Source organism: Citrus clementina, unplaced genomic scaffold (genome assembly GCF_000493195.1).
Source record: "Citrus clementina cultivar Clemenules unplaced genomic scaffold, Citrus_clementina_v1.0 scaffold_6, whole genome shotgun sequence".
NCBI classification, from domain to species: domain Eukaryota; kingdom Viridiplantae; phylum Streptophyta; class Magnoliopsida; order Sapindales; family Rutaceae; genus Citrus; species Citrus x clementina.
The window spans coordinates 23,843,108-23,859,085 of NW_006262139.1; the positions used below are offsets into that span (position 1 = coordinate 23,843,108).

The following is a 15,978-nucleotide window of genomic DNA, read 5'->3' on the forward strand; positions in this document are numbered from 1 at the left end:
TATACATTTATTTGCGTTGTGTTTATGTCAAATAATTAGGTCATGTCAAATTTTAACAGCTTTAACTGTGAGGGTCAAAATTCAATGTTATAAGCATCAAATTGATAAATGTCAGGGATCTATGTGATACAAACGCATAATTTTCTTTCCTCCTAAAAAAAAAGAAAAAGAAAATAGGGATCTAGTTGTTATCATCCAAAATAGAACTGGTAAAATTCGAAGCGGCCCGCGTAGCGTCTCGAACCTGTGGCCTCCGCGTTATTAGTGCAGCGCTCTAACCAGCTGAGTCATTAGGCCATGTGTTTTTGGCATAAAATATTTATAATTATGTTGCATTAGCAAATTCTAGTAGATAAGGTTGTTACTCTTTATCATTGGTGGTTCGTTGAGCAAAATAATTAAAGCAATGGAGGGTTTAACAGCAAGTGAAGTCGCAGGATTTGGTGTGGGCACTGTGCTTCTATGTGCCACTATTGCTGCACCTAAGCTTGATGCTTTCTTTTCTGCTTCTCAAAGAAGGTGATAAACTTTGAACCCATTATGTATTCACGAACTAAGTAACAAGGAAATATCATGCATGTCTCCTTGATATGTTATGCGGTCACTCATGATGTTGGGTTTCAATCAAATTTGATTTTTTCCTAGTAGTTTTAGAAATAAGTTGTCATTGTTGCCGGATGTTATTTGCCTTATTTTCTACGTATCCTTTAAATTTTTTTCTTCGTAGTTGTTTTTGGATTTGGTACATGAATTTAAGCATTAATTCATTACGACTTTAGATAATTGATCTGATGAAGAGGTCTTTTGTCTTGATATGAAAATAAGTATTAGGCTGAAGGAGTGCAATTTTGTTTTCTGTGGAGAGCTGAGGTGCCTGCTCTGTTATGGAGCATTGTTGGGTATTGCGGATTCAGCTGATATGCTGCTGTCTTTTGGTACTTCTACAAATAATAAATTTTCCAGGCATTTTTGTTTCTACATTAACTATTGATTGTTCTGCCTGGAGATTGAACCTAAGCTAATGAACAACTGAACTGGAGTATGTGTAACTAAACTAATATACTCTGTGAATGGAAATGCATTTGTATCTCCTCTGATTACGGGATGAATGAATGGATTTGCGGCTAATAGCTTAACCATATTGAATGTAAATACAAAACTATTTGCGACTAGATTCTCTGGATTTCCAATCTCTTTTGGAATTATTAGACACTGGAAGAGGGCTGATTTTGTGAATCATTATGGGTTTGAAAAGTAGGAGATTTGAATAACAGAAGGTTGGATTGTTAGGATAAGAGGTATTGTCAGGTTCAATTTCAATTCCACTTACAGGAATTGGAAAAATAGAATTTCACATTAATTAATTTCAGTGTAGAAACCGATTTATTTTTATCCCCACCTCAGCAGCTAATCATGTTTTTGAAGCCTCAAGAAACGCAAGCTTTCCCAAGTATTAGTTTCTGAAGTTATAATTATCCTGCATCTAGCTAAATTTTGTGAATGATAGATGCCATTTATCGAGACTTCTTTTGTTGCCATATCCTTGATTGAGGGTTAAAGTTTCGTGAATTATGGGGCTGGTAAGATTTCTTAACTGTATCATGAAATCGCCAACTAGTGATTTAAAGTGTAATGAATGGAGGAGAAAGTTATTTCACTTTCACTACTCTTTTTCAATATGCATATCTGATATCTGTATGCTACATGTACAACTCCTTGAAATGCAGTTCCTTGGGTATGTGCAAGAAGTGTGGTGATGTCGGGATGATAGCATGCTCGAGGTGTAAAGGAATGGGACTAATCAAATCAAATGGACTGTTCGGTTTTAGTATCATGGACGAACTGTATCCACCACTTGATGGCGCTGAATCACAAATGAAATCAATTGGATGCTCCAAATGCAAGGGTAGAGGCCACTTCTGCTGCCCTGGTTGTTCTAATAAGCCTCAAGTTTAATTTATTCAGACAATTGAAACACTGCTTGTGCTACCTTCCAGATCATTCGATATGAAGCTATCATGGTACATATCTTTTTGTTCATACGACGGATATACTCTCACAGATCAGAAAAGTAATATGTAATAGTTGCATAATTCATGAATCTTTTAATTTAAGTTGTTCCAATTTATAATATGTTGGTAATGCTTATTTGTTATTAATGATGTTTAGTGGAAGTCCCTTTCCAATTCTTGGAGCAGTTAAAAACTGCGCATAGTCAATTGCAATGTGAACTCAAAAAGAAAAAAAAATGTTAATAAATTCATCAATGTTTGAAGAACAAGTAGCAAACAAGTGCAGCAAGACCAAGTTTGACCAAAACTCTCCAAAGTTGATGATGAATCATTTCTGTGGTTTGCGTGGGCATCCTAATTGTGTTGTATTGTCGCTCATCATCTTTCTTTAAAGATTTCTGATGGTGACCCAAAACTGCACAAATCATGATTCTTCAAAGAAATTAATTCCTTTCTGTAGCTCTACTCCCAGTTAAGAGAATGTTTAGTTAGCTTAATTCTGAAAGCTCACTGCTCACCGTTAAATGTTTTGGAAAATCATTGTCCTTCTATTTAACAGCTAATGTTGATCACTCACTCGTACGTTTATATTTGACAATTAATTATTTCATTCCGTGACATCTGTGAATTAAAAGTCGCCATATATTTTTTAAAAAAGCCTCAATAAATAACAATAGGTATAATTACGGCCGGTCGAACCAATGTCGGTGAAATAAGAATAAATATATTTCTATAAGATTTTGTTTTAAGGGGTTATTATCATTTGACCACTTTAAGAATTGCAATATATTAAATGATTAAAGGAAATATGGTGATCTGTCATTTTATTATCATATTTTTACAAAACCTATCATTTTATTATATTTTCATTAGCACTATTAGTTGACCAATTAGTCGATTAATAAGATATTAATTTTGCTCTTTATAAGAATTTTCTTTGAAAAAAAAATTAACACACAAAATATTACAATATTATAATTCAAAATAGAAAGTAGCTAAAAATAATCCATGTAAGCCTATGAAAATAATATGTGATAACTCTATTTGCATATTTTTTTTTAGGGGAAAAATTAAGATTTTATTAGTTAACTAACTGATCAACTAACAACACTAACAATAATATTGTAAAATGATAAATTTTATAATGATATAGTGGTAAAATGATAGAATATAATACTTCATATAATTGTTTGATACACTATCATTCTTAAAGTAGTCAAACGATAATATATTTTTTTAATTATTGTGAGTGGAATAAATATGTTTCTCTAGTCATTAACCATAAGAGTAGGAGTAGTGATCAGGTGCACACTATCTTATAAATTATTTTATACGACAAGTCATGTGTTACGATTTTATTGGCTAGGTTGTGGGACACCATCTAATAAGATCGTGACTTGTGACTCATCGAACATAATAAGTTGCACGACCACGCACGCTTGATAAACTTTTGGTAGTAGTATCTCAAAAATGTTAGGGCCCAACTAAAGAATATGCCTTTCGAGGGATTCATCATTCATTTCAGTCACTCATCTACTTGCCGTACACGAGGGGGGGGTGGAGGGGGGGGAAATATCTAGTAAAAAGCAAAAGCTAAACCCAAAAGGGCAAATAGGTAATTCCAAAAATGCTTTAAAGCCTCACTCTGCGGCTCTGCCCGGCTGTCTGGTGCCTGGGCGTTTACCAAAAGTTTTGTACAGTGCCACAAGCTTTATTCATCACGCGTCAGACAAATATCACATATCGCAAATTAAAATGAGGCGTGCTCCCATTGTCATATCAGGGCACGTGTCCATGGGGTAACTGTTCAGATTTATCGGGCGGTAACAATGTACCTCACTGACAAATGGTGGACGTCCCATGTCAAAGCTTACAGGAACTCGACGCGTGTCCTTAAAGTCTGTTATTCATGGCTATGTGACCGTCGTTGGAGACTGCTATTTTTTCTAGAGCAGAGAGATAAGATACTATTACGCAACTGCAGATTGAGTTGTTGTGGAAACACGTGTCCAATTTGACATCAGTTTATTTGTTGGTTCATCAATTTACCGTTTGGCTTTAGCTTTTTCTTTTTCTTCTCCTCCCTAAACAAAATAATAATAACAACAACAATAATAATAATTTACCAAATTTTTCTTTCTTCATTTGTAAACCTTAGTAAGGGCTAGTTTAATAATATAGTAATTTTTAAAATAATTTCTATTAATTATGTTGTAAAAATAATTAACTGTAAAGATAATTAATTGAGAAGTTTAATAAAATTTATTTTTAAAAGTATTGTGAGTTTTGAAAGTAGATGTATGTGTTTGGTAAATCTTACTATTAAACTACTGTAAGAATATATATTATTAAAATAAACGTAATGTTAAAAATATTTATTTACACATTTATAAAAATGTATATATATGATAATTGATAGTTAAAATAAATATTTGTATCTTTTTTTTTTTGTTATCTCAATATAAAATGTACTAATAATCTCTCCAAATTTATTGATTTTATTTCTTAATTAAATAAGAATAAATCTAGATTTTAATAATATATATGAAATTATATTAAGTATAAAGTTGATTCTCAAAATTAGATTGAGTAGTGCCACCCATCCCAAATTTTTTATCCCAAAAACTTATCTCAAATGATGTGGCATTCATTAATTGATTGGTAAAAAACTACTTCTCCTCTATTTTTTAGAATCTTCTATAGGATGAGAGTTAACAAAAGTGATTTTTATAAAAATTTACCAAACACCAAAATTGATTCTTAGATTTCTAAAATTACTTTTGAGCATTTAAAAAACAAACCCAAACACCCAAACAGATCCTAAGTCATCATATCTTTCATTTGGTTTCAAGAGAAAGTTTAAGATTATTAATACATGAAATACCAAATATAAACATTAGTTAGCACGTTTTATTTATTTACTTATTTGCAAGAATCTATGGTTTTTGTATTCTTTTTCTTTCATTTGAGCATAATTTAACCAGCTAATTTTAGTTGAATGCACAATTCTTAATTTAGACGTTTTGTTTTTAATTTTGTACCAATGAGTTGGTAGTTTCATTAATTTTAGAGTGGAATATGGGTGCGTTTGGGATTGAGGTTGGGCAGCTGTAGCTTAAAAGCTACAGCACTAAAGTGTTTGGTAAACACTAACTGTTGTAGCTTTTAAGATATGTTGATATGATTTTTCACTTGTATAATATAAAATTTATTATATCTTTAATAATTTTATCAAAATTATTATTTAAAATTTATATTTATTATATATTATTAACTTTTATTTTATAATTACAGCTTTTTTTTCACAGTAGCTGTAGCTTAAAAGCTACAGCACCTCAATCCCAAACGCACCCTATGTGTTCTTGATCAACATGGGTACAAATGCATGATGACTTCTTTTTACACGTGGCATTCACAAAATGGGAGGATGCATACGCATTCTCTTTGTTCACTTGTCTTTAAGCCACTAAGAGAAAAGAAACAAACAAAAGCTGGTTTCTTTTTGTGGCCAAGGTTTAGTTGAAAATAAATTGCCACTTTAATGGTCTATAGAAGGATTACCTACATTTAATTTAGCCATGTAGTCCCCTTGATTTTTATAAAAGATGTCTTTTCCTCCAATAGAAAAAGGTTGCCTAATTTTGGCACTATAAAAACCTAGTGTATGCAACCATTGTGAGTTGATCACAAAACAACAAGGCTACATGTATATGATTCCGAATTGAAAATAACGTCCTAGCTTCTTCTTCTTCTTCTAATTAAACATCATTCATTAGCATAGTTTGTTTGTTAATAATCAAAATTACCTAATCTTTAATGTAACGTGGTGTCATTGTTTATGTGCCGTGATTATGGCTAATAATTAATTTTTTTTTATTAAATGTCAATCACAATTTTATATTTTCTCAAGCAAAAAATTAAAATTAAAATTTCATTTCATTTCATGCAGAGAGAGATGTGCATGATATAAGTGTATAATTATAACATTCTCAAAGGAAAAAGAAAATAAAAAAGGATATATTCTTGAATGAAAATTTGTTCTAAATTGATCAAAGTTAAAGGCAAGTGGCCCTTCATCATACACTTTGAGATAAAATGGCATGTTCAATGTTCTGTGGGTCTCGACACCACACATGAAGAATAATAATTTTTGAGTTCCACTTTGGATAAATTTTCAAGGTAGAGAACAACACAAGGTTAGTATATAGAAAAAAAAAAATAAATAATTTTGTTAATTATTTTGGTGAAAATAATCTGGCGAGAGAACTGCTCTTATAATGCAATGTTTCACGTTTTAATTGTTATTAATTTATCATGGATCACAAGTAAAGTATAAATTCTATGTTCATGATAAAAAGATTCTAGGAGTAAAAAGATAGTAGGAGGACTTAATTTTCTTCTATGTCGAATAATGTGTATCAGTGTATGATGATAATTTAATAAGTGATTACGTGATAGGACAACAAAAAATGAGATGATCAGTCTAAATAAAAAATTCATATTTATTTTTCGAAATAAATAATTTATCCCATCATGTTTCAAAAACCCCTTCACTTTAAAAATCTTTGTTAACTTTCAACTTTTTCATCTTTTATTGTTTCACCCTCGATAATTTTGATTGATCGATGATGAGTTCGACCATATCTGATTATCTGTGGTAAAATTATAAAACCCAAAAAAAAAAAATGAATGTTAACAATTTATTGCAAAAAAAAATAATGGAATTTGGACAATTTTGCCATAAAAGTATCTGAATTTGATTTAATTATGGGTCGACTTAAGCATAATTATATACAGACTCATATTCATATATACACCCAAAATCTTCTTAATCTTATTTCGAAATTACTGTTTGAAAATTAGTACATATAGTTGAAAATGAAACTATGTATTTAGACAATTTTGGAGGGGCATCACAGCTAGAGCAAAGGAAATATAATCAGAAAGCAATTTAAAGAAAATTGGTCAGAAAATAAATAATTAAAAAAAACTTGCATGATAGAGATATGGAGCCAATGTACAGTCGACACGTCATAAATCTATTTTAAGGTTGGTGTCAGCGCTCTGACTTTTCTGGAGATAACTAGAAACTGACACTAAAATTTACAGACTTCAAATTTTTTTCCCCACGCGCTAGTTCTTCATGCCCTTCCACCGTCCATTCTCATGGAAAATTTTACCAAATGGCTTGCGGTCTAATTTATAAAAATAGCTCTTTACCATTTCTTAATCAGATTAGTATAATAATAATAATAATAATATCATGATAAATGGTAATTCTTCTCCACAAAATATTAAGGGTGTTGATTAAAACTTTAGATAAATTCATATGAAGTCCAACCTAAAAATCTGTTAAAAAAAAGTATGAATAGATATATTTTTAAATTAAAATAATAACGTGAAGTAGTGAAATAGTGCATTTTGGACGGTAATAACACTGCACAAGATAATTTTAATTGATTAGATCGATAAATGATATTTATCACAGTAGACATTATCTCTTCTAGAATATGACATAATAGTATATCAATCAACATCTTCAATTGCAATAAACAACCGCAGTTAATCTACCATATTTCTTAATTAAGGACATAATTTATAAACTAGCTCTAAATTTAGACAATGTTGGTAAAATTTTCATTCATTGTTTGACTGACATGCTCCACTTTTTTTATCTGAATAAATAACGAAGAGTTTGAGGACACGGGCTTGGTAAGAAGCGAGTGGGGGAATAGAGGTGTTACAAAACGGGCAAAACAGTGAAATGAGAGCAAGTTATACAAAACTGGAAAGAGCAACAACCCTAAACTCTCTCTCATTATTTCATTTTCGATTTCATTTATAGTGTAAGATCAAAAAACAAAGCACGAAAAACAAACACAATTCACTCCCTCTCTTTTAACTAAAGATCACTTAAAAGATTTCTCTTCAAATCTCTTTTTTTTTTAAAAAAAAAAAAAAAAGATTATTTTTGGTTTTTTTCTCTCTCTCTAGGGTTTCCAAGTGTCCAATACAATCTTATATCTTTCACATAATTGGATGCAACTGAGTACTGACTCTTAGAAAGAAAGCTGAGCTTCTTCCCAACATAAGGAGAGAATTAACTTGTAAGAAGAACGAGAAAAATTAATTTTTTTTTTAAAAAAAAAAGGGAAAGAAAGAAAGTGTAGCTAGGTGAGAGGAAAATAGAGGATATGGGAAGAGGGAGGGTTGAGTTGAAGAGAATAGAGAACAAGATAAACAGGCAAGTGACGTTTGCTAAGAGAAGAAATGGGTTGTTGAAGAAAGCTTATGAGCTTTCTGTTCTCTGTGATGCTGAGGTGGCTCTCATCATCTTCTCTAATCGTGGCAAGCTCTACGAGTTTTGTAGCAGCTCTAGGTATTTTCTTTATTTCTTCCCTTTTTTTCTTCTGTTTCTGTGCGCGTGTATATATGTATATATGTATATATGTATATATGTGTGTGTACGTATGTATATGTGTTTAATTTCTCTTTGTTGATGTGTTAGATCTGTTTGTTTGTTCTTTTTTGGTAGATTTTTGTTCAACAGTTTTAGATTTTTTTTTTTTTTAATTTCATAGAAATAAAACAAGCTCCTTATACTCTCACAAGTTTTTTTTTTTAATTTATATTTTATTTTTTTCTGAAATGAAAAGTATTTTATTTTGGGATGTTAATTTGGTTAGTTTGATGAAATCAGAATTTTGCGCTCTTACCAGCTTATGATTTTATTTTCGTTTTGCTTGTGCGGTGATGATCAATATTATTATTATTATTATTTTTTTTTTGGGTAATTTTTTGGGGTTCATCATCAAGTTTTCTTGTGATATGCTAGAATACTATGTGTGATTCATGTAAAGCAAGATCTCAATTAAACTTACTACCTGTTTTCTTTTATTCATCATCTTATGGCCTTTGTCATATTTGATTTTTTTTTCTTTTGCAATTAAATTGATGTTCTTTTTTTCTGACCACCTCTTAATTTTATTCCCACGCAACACATAGCTCTAGTACTTACTTGTTTCATCTTTTTTTAAAAAAAAGAGGTTTCTTTTCAAAATTAACTTGATTTTTCACTCATTCTAAGAAATCTGGGTTTTGAATTTTGTTTATATTTATATAAACTCTGATTGAATATATTTATATCTTGCCAAATAATAAGCTAACTACTAGCTCAATTTTGTCGATCTTGAGAGAGACGGTGAAGAGACACAGAGAGAGAGAGAGAGAGAGAGGGCATTTTGCTCAAAAGCCTGAAGTCATGACCTTGTACATCTTTTCTGATATCTACAAAAATATCAGACTTCCATGGGATAGTTACTACGCCTTTTAAGTCTAGAATCCAACTTGGTACATCTTTCAATCAAGGAACTTTTAAATTATTATTTTTTTAATAAAATAAAATAGAATGAAACTATTACCAAAGGGTCAGACAAATTTTATTCCCTCTTTTTGGATCATCAGCATCTCATCAAATTAAGATCTTTTCATATTAATTATTAAGTGATAATAGTCTTGATTTTATTTTTTTCCGATTCTTTTTCTGCCGTATACATATATATGTTATACTCCTTTCGTCTTATTTTTGTCTTCCCTTAATTCTTTTTCCCACTCTTTTGAAGTTCATATGAACAATCTTATAAATTAATTTGAGTGATCACAGGGAGAGGCAGCTAGATGTATTTGATTTCTATGCACTCTGTCTCAAACTCCTGCATGCACGCACGTTTTCTTATTCTTGCAATGTAAACAAAAATTGTTGGGTTTGAGTATTGAAAATAGGATCACAATATTTATAAACCACCAACCCAAAAAACAGAAAGCAGATATATCTGTTGTAAAATGATGATATATGTCTACATGCTTTCTTATGTTCTGCTTTAAAAAGAACTATAATTAGCTGTTGTTTAATTTATTTTCCTCTAGAAGGAGGGATTCACTAATTAATTTATGACTTAAGCAATTTTTGGTAAATTAAAATTTGTCTATTTTTGTCTTTGTTTTTAGCATGCTCAAGACCCTTGAAAGGTACCAGAAATGCAGCTACGGTGCAGTGGAAGTCAATAAGCCAGCAAAGGAGCTCGAGGTATACCACCACTTAGCTATAATGATAATTATTATGGAGACAAATACAGTGCATAGTTTCACTTCATTTGTGTGATACGATTTTTTAAATAAATTTTGTGATGTTTAGCAAGTAGCAGTACTGATAGAATAATTTTGCATCGTGATATCAAACTATATAGTGGCACTTAGGGGCTATTTGTATTTTATAATTGCTATATAATGATTCCATTTCTTAGTATTTGTGAGTAAAAAGCTATGACACTTTAATTCCAAATATATTCTTTAGTATTTGATATGATGTGAACTTTATATAAATATTTTAACATGCACGAATAGTACTAAATTCTCTTCTATCTATGTGAGCAGGTTTCAAACACAAAACCTCTAGTACCAATTGCAGAAATTTTATTAATTGAACTAGTTAACAGCCACATTTACTATAATGTGATTTAATAGATGCCATGTGATGATAACATTTTTCACAACAAATACACAGGATAATATACATGTCACAACCGTATATATATGTTAGTTTTCTGCTCATTAATTTCAATCTTGCCTGACACACGCATTTGCAAGTTTTGTGATTTACACTTCTAAAATTACCATGTAACAGAGCAGCTACCGGGAGTACTTGAAACTGAAAACAAGATTTGAGTCCTTGCAGCGAACTCAGAGGTACATATACACTCATAGATATCTATAACCTCAATGATTGATTGCCTATGATCATTATTTTTTCCTTCTCATTTTCTCAAGATTTAAACATATATAAATGTTTCTGAAATATTCTGATTTGTGAGAATGGATTTGTTTTGGGGGTGCCTGTAGGAATCTTCTTGGAGAGGATTTGGGACCTCTCAACTCAAAGGAACTGGAGCAGCTTGAGCGTCAGCTAGAGTCATCCTTGAAGCATGTTCGCTCCACCAAGGTAATTAACTCAAGTTTCATGAAGCAAGAAAATAATTAAAAGTTCATATAAATATTATTGGATTATATATACTCCATGAGTAGGTCAGTCCTGTAAAAATATGACTGGAATATGAGGGTGAATTTTTTTTTTTATGTATATGTTCTAAGAGATTGAATTAAGATCCTCAATTCCTCATATGATTTATTCTGACCTTCTAGGATAAAATTAATCTCGATCCGCCAAATTTATTTAAAAATTTCTATAAAACTCTATCTTGCTTCACGTTCTAGCAGCAAAAATAATGAAGATTCTCCCCATATTATTACTAGACTTGCATTGTGGTACTATTTTTTCATGGTAAGAATAATATAAATCAGAAATACCATATTTTTTGTAAATGCCAAGTTTTATACGTATGATTGGTAATTGGTCTCAAATACCATGAACAACTTGCATGTAATTTTGATGATTTTTATTTCTGTACACACACGTCCCCAAACATTGACACAAACATAGTTCGAAGGAACATTAACTAAATTTAACATTCTCCTCCAATAATAATGATAATAAATTTATGTGACACGAATCATGTGAACCTTTTTTTCTTTTTTTCTTTTTTGGGTGTTCACCTCTACGACGTAGCTCATAATAATCTTAGCTACATCTTTATGATATTACAAATGTTGGTAGTTTTTATTGCCACAACGTAAGAGCTAGCATATTATGATATTATAATCCTTTGGACTGGAAACTTTTGGAGGCAAATAATTTCTCAAGTTGAAGGTGTGATATAGAAATATAGAAATGTGTAAAGTAAAACACTAAAACTTAAGTGTTGACGTATATATGGAAAAGTATATTAAAAGATTTGTGTCCAATGATGAAAAAATTGCAACATGTATAAACATACAACTGTTACAAGGTAGAAATTTCGGTCTGTTGGGTATCAAAACTCATTGAGCTCTTTAAATTTTAGAAGGAAGAATGCGTTTCTTGTCTTTTTACATTGCATGTTTTATTTTGTGATGTATGCAAAATTTTGTGCAGACACAGTATATGCTTGATCAGCTTTCTGATCTTCAAAACAAGGTACAAGAATTTGAAATAAATTAATTGTCAATGATTCACATTTGTGTACCACTATAAAAAAACTAACTAAATATGCCATTTCAGGAACAATTGTTACTAGATACTAACAGAGCTTTGACAATAAAGGTAACATTGTATTGCTCTCTTAATTCTCATTAGCTATTTTTATGATTAGCTAGATTGCTTTTTCTGTGTGACATAATTGTAAATTGGAGAAATGGTGACGTGATATACCCATGCCATCTAATCTGATTTATACATAAAGCAAATTTGCTTACAATAAATTTCAGTAATGCTTTAAAAAATCATCCTGGCAGTTGGATGAAATCAATGCAAAGACTCAGCTTCGACCTTCTTGGGAAGGCAGTGAGCAGCAACTAGGTTATAATCCTCAGCATACTCAAACTCAAGGACTATTCCAGCCTATTGAATGCAATCCTACTTTGCAAATTGGGTAAATTTAATTATATACTCACTCTCAGTGCTCATTAATCTGCTGCCAATTTTTTTTTTTTAAAATAAAATTTCTTTGATTTGTTCTTGTGTGCAGGTATAATCCTTCGTGTTCAGACCAGATGACTGCAACAAGTCATGCTCAGCAAGTGAGTGGTTTCATCCCAGGATGGATGCTGTGAGAGTTTTGTGGAATCGGCAGGTGGCAGCGGGGTGAAATTGATGCTTCTTGATGTTTGGACATATGTAAATGATTTCAAGAGCATATGTGTAAGCCCGTATTAACATAAATGGCAGCAGTGACTGATCAATTGTGGAGGATGCTGGGACCTTAATTAAGGCTTTGTAAGCCACTGATATTTATCTGCAAACTTATCTATGAGACCTGATTATTTTTATATTTTGATCTTTTCTGAGAATTGAGCATTTCTTGATATCATTTATATGCAGTGAGTACTTGATAGTTTTTATCATAATTTAAATTCTTGTCCAAAATCAATAAGTGACAAGGATCTTGTTCAGAGAAATTATGCTGAAGGATTGCATTTGCAGCCAAAGTTACATAGAGAAATCTCTTGGAAAAATAGTCATTTTGTATTACCACAGTACCTTTAACGCCAATAATACTTATACACATAAGGAGTTCACAGGATATAAAGTGAAACTGAATCAAGGAAAGCTACTGCGTCTGAGAAGAAAGAGAGATTTATTAAGAACAGCCTTCAAGAGATGGGGGCGGCATATAACAATTGTAACTAAAGCATCAAAGTTAATTCAGTGGAATAGATACATAACATTAATATTAAATTAAAGGCTTCAATTCTCTTTACGATTTGCAAACAAACCCTTGTCAAGAACCCAATCCTCAATCATTGTTTGAGAAATCAGTGGCTGGTCTGCTGGCATGAGATGGCCAGCACCCAAAACAACAACGTTGCTTAAGTTGCCAAATTTCTGCACATACCCAGCAAGCGCTTGCTTGACTCTCCAAGCTTTCCTCTCAGCCATCAGGAAACTCTCAATGCCTTCCCACTTCAATGTATTCACCCAAGACTCAGTTGAGGCTACACCATCCCTCAGATCTTAATCCCTCGGTACAACAAAACCTTGGTGTTTTTCACCAAGAACTCTACCATGAATTTGGCACTTTTCATCAGATCTTCATGCAATGCTTTCATAACAACATTACTACAGACATCAAAAGTTATAGTGTCTTTAGCTCCAAAGGCCTTTTTAACCTCGTCCATCCTCAAAAGACTAGTCACCAAACTAGTTGCATAAGGATCTTTTCTAGTGAAATCAAACAATTCGGCTAGACCTGTCGTGTTTTGCAACAAATTCAAGACCTGTCGTGTCTTGCATTGGTTGCCTCACTCCAACTCCCCATTTTAACTAGCCTGATTGCCTTCCGTTGAGCTTTCTCCAATTCAACTCTTTGCCTGCCATTGATCAAACCTATAAAGTATGCATTCAGAGCATGAACAGCAACTTGACTTACAGGGTCTGTGAACCCATTACCTATAGCAACACCATGCAACTTCTCTCTTTTTGACACTGGCACACGCTTATTTTGCTTCAATATGTGATAACCAATTGAAGGAATTGACTTTCCTGCATAACTCTCTCCAGTGACATAAATTGGTCGGTTCTTAAACAAAGGGTCCAAATCAATAAACCCATTAATGGCAGCGAAAAGGTGCTTAGCAACGGAAGATTGATTTCTTGGTATTTCATCATTAGTGACAGCAAAACTAAGACCAGTTCCAATGGGATTGTCGAGAAAAACAATCCCAGAAATGCGGTTCCAAGAACCCAAATTGGGTTCAAGGGCAAGTTGTTGTTGGGTGGTGTTAGGCCTGTGGGTAACACGCCAAGGACCAACTTCAAGAAAATTACCCAGCATGGAAGAGCAGCCAGGGCCACCCTGGAGCCAAAGGAGAAGCGGGGTTTGGGAGAGGGGTGAAGTGGGTGTTTGCGCTTCATAAAAAGCATAAAAGATGGCTGAGCCCGTTGCGGGGCTTACCGGCAGGTAACCGGATCTTGTGGGAAAGGCTTCTTTCGGGACAACTGAAAGTGATGATGATGATGATATTGATATTGAGGATGAAGTGTTAATATGACGGAGGAATAAGGAGAAGAAGAAGAAGAGCAAGTACACGGTGGCTGTCGACTTCATTTTGGTTAATTTCGGAGTGGATGGTGCTTCAGTTTTGCTTATATTATGTATATATAGTTAAGAACTGAAATTATAGTGTTTGGATGCCGAGAAAATATGAGAAAACGGAGAAAATAAAGAATGATTATTATTTTGTATTTGTTGATTATAAGCATATATACATATACTGAGATCTAAAGAATTTGAGAATGTTGTAAAGACACTATATGATTAAGATTACTCTGATTACGCAGGGCTTAACAATTGGACTAAAGTTTCAAAGAAATCTACACCTGAAGTCTGATGAAAACCCTTTGCAACAAGTTTAGTTTTGTACTTGGACATGCTACTATTAAGGTTATACTTGATTCTGAACACCCATTTATTGCCAATAATTTATGTGAAGCTTCTTTAGAAACCAAAACCTAGGTTTGATTTTCTTGTAAAGCATCAAACGCATCCTTCATTGCTTCTTTCCATTTTAGATCATGTAAAACATTTTGACAGATGCTAGTTCAAGGTCTTGAGAAACAATTAAATAGGTCTTAGGCTTAAACACACCAGCTTTAGACTTTGTAACCATTGAATGAATGTTTTAGCATGTGGAGGTGATTGTTGAGGTGGAGTAGGTTGAGCTGCTATAAAGGAAGTGTTTGGGGTGTGTTGAGCAGGTGATGTAGTATGTTGAATAAGAACAGAAGGTGAAAGTAAGATATTTGAATTAGTTCCTACACTTGAAACAAAAGTACTGATAGAAGAATATATATGCAGAGCTGCTGTCTTGAATGATTGACATATTAGGAACAACTATGATAGAATTACAAGACTGTGAAATAAGAGATGCAGAAGCATAAACTTGTGAAAATGAAAGAGTTGAGGAAATGGAAACTCAGATTCATTAAATTGTACATGCCTAGTAATGTAGGTTTTTCCGATAGGTAACAAGCATTTGTAATCTTTGTGAATTGGACTATAACCAATCATGCATAAATTTGGTTAAATTTCAATTTATTCCTTTATTTCTTTTTTTTTTTATTGTTCCACCTCACATTTTTTTTGTAAATAAAGACGATAAATATTGCCATATATGCATGATAACTAACTAACTAAACTAGAAAATTTTCAGTCAAGAATTTTAAACTTTGTTAAAGTTCGAAAAAATTATTACACCATATTGTGCAATAATATAATACTATTATACTATTACACCATTTGGTCTAATAGGTTTTCCAATTTTAACAAAGTCTGTGATCTTAGATCAAATAAGCAATCCTAACTAAAATAATCAA

General features: G+C 32.2%; 2 protein-coding genes and 1 pseudogene across 2 annotated transcripts; 2 read left to right on the top strand and 1 right to left on the bottom strand.

Annotated features, from left to right (window-relative positions):
• The first annotated feature begins 372 nt into the window (after positions 1 to 372).
• On the top strand, positions 373 to 2,154 carry LOC18038433. The gene is made up of 2 exons (XM_006430885.2): positions 373 to 519; positions 1,728 to 2,154. Exons 1-2 carry the CDS (start codon positions 407 to 409, stop codon positions 1,954 to 1,956), a joined length of 342 nt encoding a protein of 113 aa, XP_006430948.1. The 5' UTR covers positions 373 to 406; the 3' UTR covers positions 1,957 to 2,154.
• Positions 2,155 to 7,763: 5,609 nt separating this feature from the next.
• Positions 7,764 to 12,960, top strand: LOC18038363 (developmental protein SEPALLATA 1). The gene is made up of 8 exons (XM_006430886.2): positions 7,764 to 8,391; positions 10,020 to 10,098; positions 10,696 to 10,757; positions 10,911 to 11,010; positions 12,040 to 12,081; positions 12,166 to 12,207; positions 12,399 to 12,535; positions 12,632 to 12,960. Exons 1-8 carry the CDS (start codon positions 8,207 to 8,209, stop codon positions 12,714 to 12,716), a joined length of 732 nt encoding a protein of 243 aa, XP_006430949.1. The 5' UTR covers positions 7,764 to 8,206; the 3' UTR covers positions 12,717 to 12,960.
• A 390-nt stretch (positions 12,961 to 13,350) lies between these two features.
• Positions 13,351 to 14,710, bottom strand: LOC18038364 (annotated as a pseudogene).
• Between the last annotated feature and the right edge of the window lie 1,268 nt (positions 14,711 to 15,978).

Excerpts from the sequence above, each read along its gene's own strand:
- LOC18038433 (XM_006430885.2), top strand. The coding sequence starts at position 407 with ATGGAGGGTTTAACAGCAAGTGAAGTCGCAGGATTTGGTGTGGGCACT. Across the intron at positions 520-1,727 it reads TTTTCTGCTTCTCAAAGAAG|TTCCTTGGGTATGTGCAAGA; the intron begins GTGATAAACTTT and ends CTTGAAATGCAG.
- LOC18038363 (XM_006430886.2), top strand. The coding sequence starts at position 8,207 with ATGGGAAGAGGGAGGGTTGAGTTGAAGAGAATAGAGAACAAGATAAAC. Across the intron at positions 10,758-10,910 it reads TCCTTGCAGCGAACTCAGAG|GAATCTTCTTGGAGAGGATT; the intron begins GTACATATACAC and ends GGGTGCCTGTAG. Across the intron at positions 12,208-12,398 it reads ACAGAGCTTTGACAATAAAG|TTGGATGAAATCAATGCAAA; the intron begins GTAACATTGTAT and ends TCATCCTGGCAG.